The 2,709-nt window shown below is 48.1% G+C and overlaps 1 protein-coding gene across 1 annotated transcript in view; it reads right to left on the bottom strand.

Moving 5' to 3' along the window:
• Positions 1–2,709, bottom strand: part of LOC104520600 (deformed epidermal autoregulatory factor 1 homolog) — a gene marked incomplete at its 5' end in the record, with an annotated part of 16,927 nt that overhangs the window by 8,936 nt on the left and 5,282 nt on the right. The window contains 2 exon segments of the mRNA XM_029083576.1: positions 1,054–1,182; positions 1,943–2,071. Of these exon segments, the coding sequence (XP_028939409.1) occupies positions 1,054–1,182; positions 1,943–2,071 (258 nt within the window).

Genomic DNA, 2,709 nt, shown 5'->3' on the forward strand with positions numbered 1-2,709 from the left:
GGGAGAACATGGGCTGCACAAAGGAATATTCCATCTTCACGGGATCTTTTCTTGATGTCTGAGAGAACAGTAGCAGGGATGAAAACTGGGCTGCTCACAGCTCCTCTGTGTCAGCGAGATCACAACGTACCAGAGCAACTTCACAGGATCACAGGAATCAGAGAAGTGAGAGGCCTGTGAATTGCCTCACCCCTCAGCCAGCCAGTGCCAGACTGTTCCCCGCTCTATTTCCTGCCCAGGCTTGATAAAAACACTCCAAATTTGCAATCCCAGTTTCTTCAACACTTCCAGTTTCTATCAGTACAGGCAACACTCAAATCATGTTGCAGTTCACTCAATTTAGCAGTCAGCTCTCCAAACAAAAAGTCATTCAGTTCATGTAAGACAATTACCTTTGAGGAGGTCTGATAAACCCGTCCTGTCAGACACGACAGGCCTGATGTGCATTCAGAATTTTTTGTACCATCTCTTATTTTTTTTACCCCAGAGTCTGTCTGATCCCAGCAGGGGAGGCTCTCACTGCCACTTCTTAACCAGCACCTGTCATCCCAGCACAAACACCAGTGTTAAGGGATGGAAAACTGACATGGGATGCGCGAGCAGCACAACAAACCTGCCTGGAACTGCCTCCAGCACGTGCCAGGGGATTCATAAAGACACTGGGAACTGTTAGAAAAGCTTCTGTGACATAATTGTAGTGGGGACGGTCTCCTGAGAGCAAACACTGCATCAGTGGTTGACCACAGTGCCCAAGTGGTGACAAAAACCTCGAAGCAGAAGCCTTGGGAAAGGCAGGGGACTGCAAAATGATTTAGGAAGCAGGATCACAACAGCCTCTGGTACAAAACAGCAAATCCAAGTTCTCAATAACAGTGAAAAACTTTCCACGGAGCAGAAAATCTGCTGGTCCAAATCTCAACAACCCCTCCACTCCCAAGCACAACTGAGCAAAGTTTATTTTCCTGCCTGGATCCTGCCCTTTGCTGAGGAAGCAGATGAGAGGTTAAATCCAGCGCTGCTAACCGTGCCTCAGGTGACGGACACACAACTCACCGATTTTGGGATGCGAGGTCGGCAGCGCGGCTTCGGGAAAAGGGGAGATCTGGCAGTTGTCCTGGTAACTGGGGTAGTGAGGCTCGGGGTGGCTGACCCGGCACGGCTGCTGGACGCCGGTGTCCTGAACTGCAGCAGAACAGGGGCATGAGGACTCGCTGCCCGACACGGCTGGCAGGCTTTGTCACGCCTCTCCCACCCATACTCTGCTCCATTTTATACAAGAACTCGATGCTGATTACAAGGGTTGCAGATGAGAAACAGCAGCTGATCTTACACAGTCAGCAAGCAAAGCAACCTCAGGCTGATTCCACCTCCCTCCGCTTCCACTTTTAAAGGGAAAGGTTATTGCTGCCTCCCCTCCCACACCCCTGCACATGAATAATTACCATCATCACAGGACTCCAGACCCTGGTCTGAGAGCAGGACAGTTCCCTCAGCAGAGCTCACAACCCCATGTATGAATCAAACTGAGAACTGAAATATATGCCATGCATTTAGATTTTGTTTAATTTATTCTGGCATTTTTCAGCACTTATTCAGCATTTTTCACTCAGTTTCAACACTCAGCTAGCTTTCTTCTTTTTTGGTAGTATTTAAGGCCAAAGGAGGAGTGAAAAAATGACAAGAGGTGATCAGAAAACCCTCGAAATCTGCAGAGCTGTACATGAGCAGCTGCCACATCTGGACAAAACTTCTCCTGTGCAGCTGGTGAGGTTTCAAGCTGCTGAAATCATTTCAAAGGAAGGACAGCAGGTTATGTACAGCCTCTCTGTAAGCTCTTGAGCAATAAATCCTTCACGCAGCGTTCAGAATGCCTCCTCCTACAGCAAGGGGCGTTTTTCCTCCTTCTCAGGGATTTCTACCAGACATACACCTGAATTCTTACCAGTGGCTCCAGTGAAAACATCACCCTGGGCCGGACTCTCCGAGATAATGGCTGTGGCTTCCACCGTGGACGCACGGTCGAACGTCAGCGCGCCCGAGGTCGTGATCTGTCCAGAAGGAGTCACGGTGACTGGAAATATTAGAAGTACTTTCATAATTAACACTCCGCGCGGAGGCCTGGGTTGTTCAGCTGCTGATATCCCTGTTCTGAACCACCCAGAGAACTCCCAGGTCACTAAATGGCCTGTGATACCCAGGTCTGGATCACACCGTGCAATTGGAAATGGGAATCGAAGCCCATAGAGAAGAATATTCACCCACAACACACTGCCTCCCAAATCACCAACTCTGCAATGATTATACGAGCAGTAACTTAACACCTACCATAAAGGCTCAGTGAGGCCACAAAACCCAACAGCTTCCGGCTGATCCTAATTTATTACAACATTATCAAGAGCAGTTTTTACTACTTAAATCAACATAAAACCCCTGTGGGTCACAATTAATTCTCTGCCAGCTTGGTTGGCTGGACCATTGTAGCTGTCTGTCCACACTGAGGGATATAACATGCTTGGCCAGTGCAAGGAACAAGTCACAAAATCCTTTTGGATGAATATACCTGAGTGGCTCCAAAATGTTTAAAACCCTTTTTAAACAGGATTCATGAATCTGGCACCAGGACTTGGTCATGGGCTGATTCTGTGGCACACTGCTCAGCCAGAAGGATCTTTTCACAAATAGTAATTCAATTTTAAGACACTGAGGCTA

Source organism: Antrostomus carolinensis, unplaced genomic scaffold (genome assembly GCF_000700745.2).
Source record: "Antrostomus carolinensis isolate BGI_N321 unplaced genomic scaffold, ASM70074v2 scaffold29372, whole genome shotgun sequence".
Classification (NCBI taxonomy): Eukaryota; Metazoa; Chordata; class Aves; order Caprimulgiformes; family Caprimulgidae; genus Antrostomus; species Antrostomus carolinensis.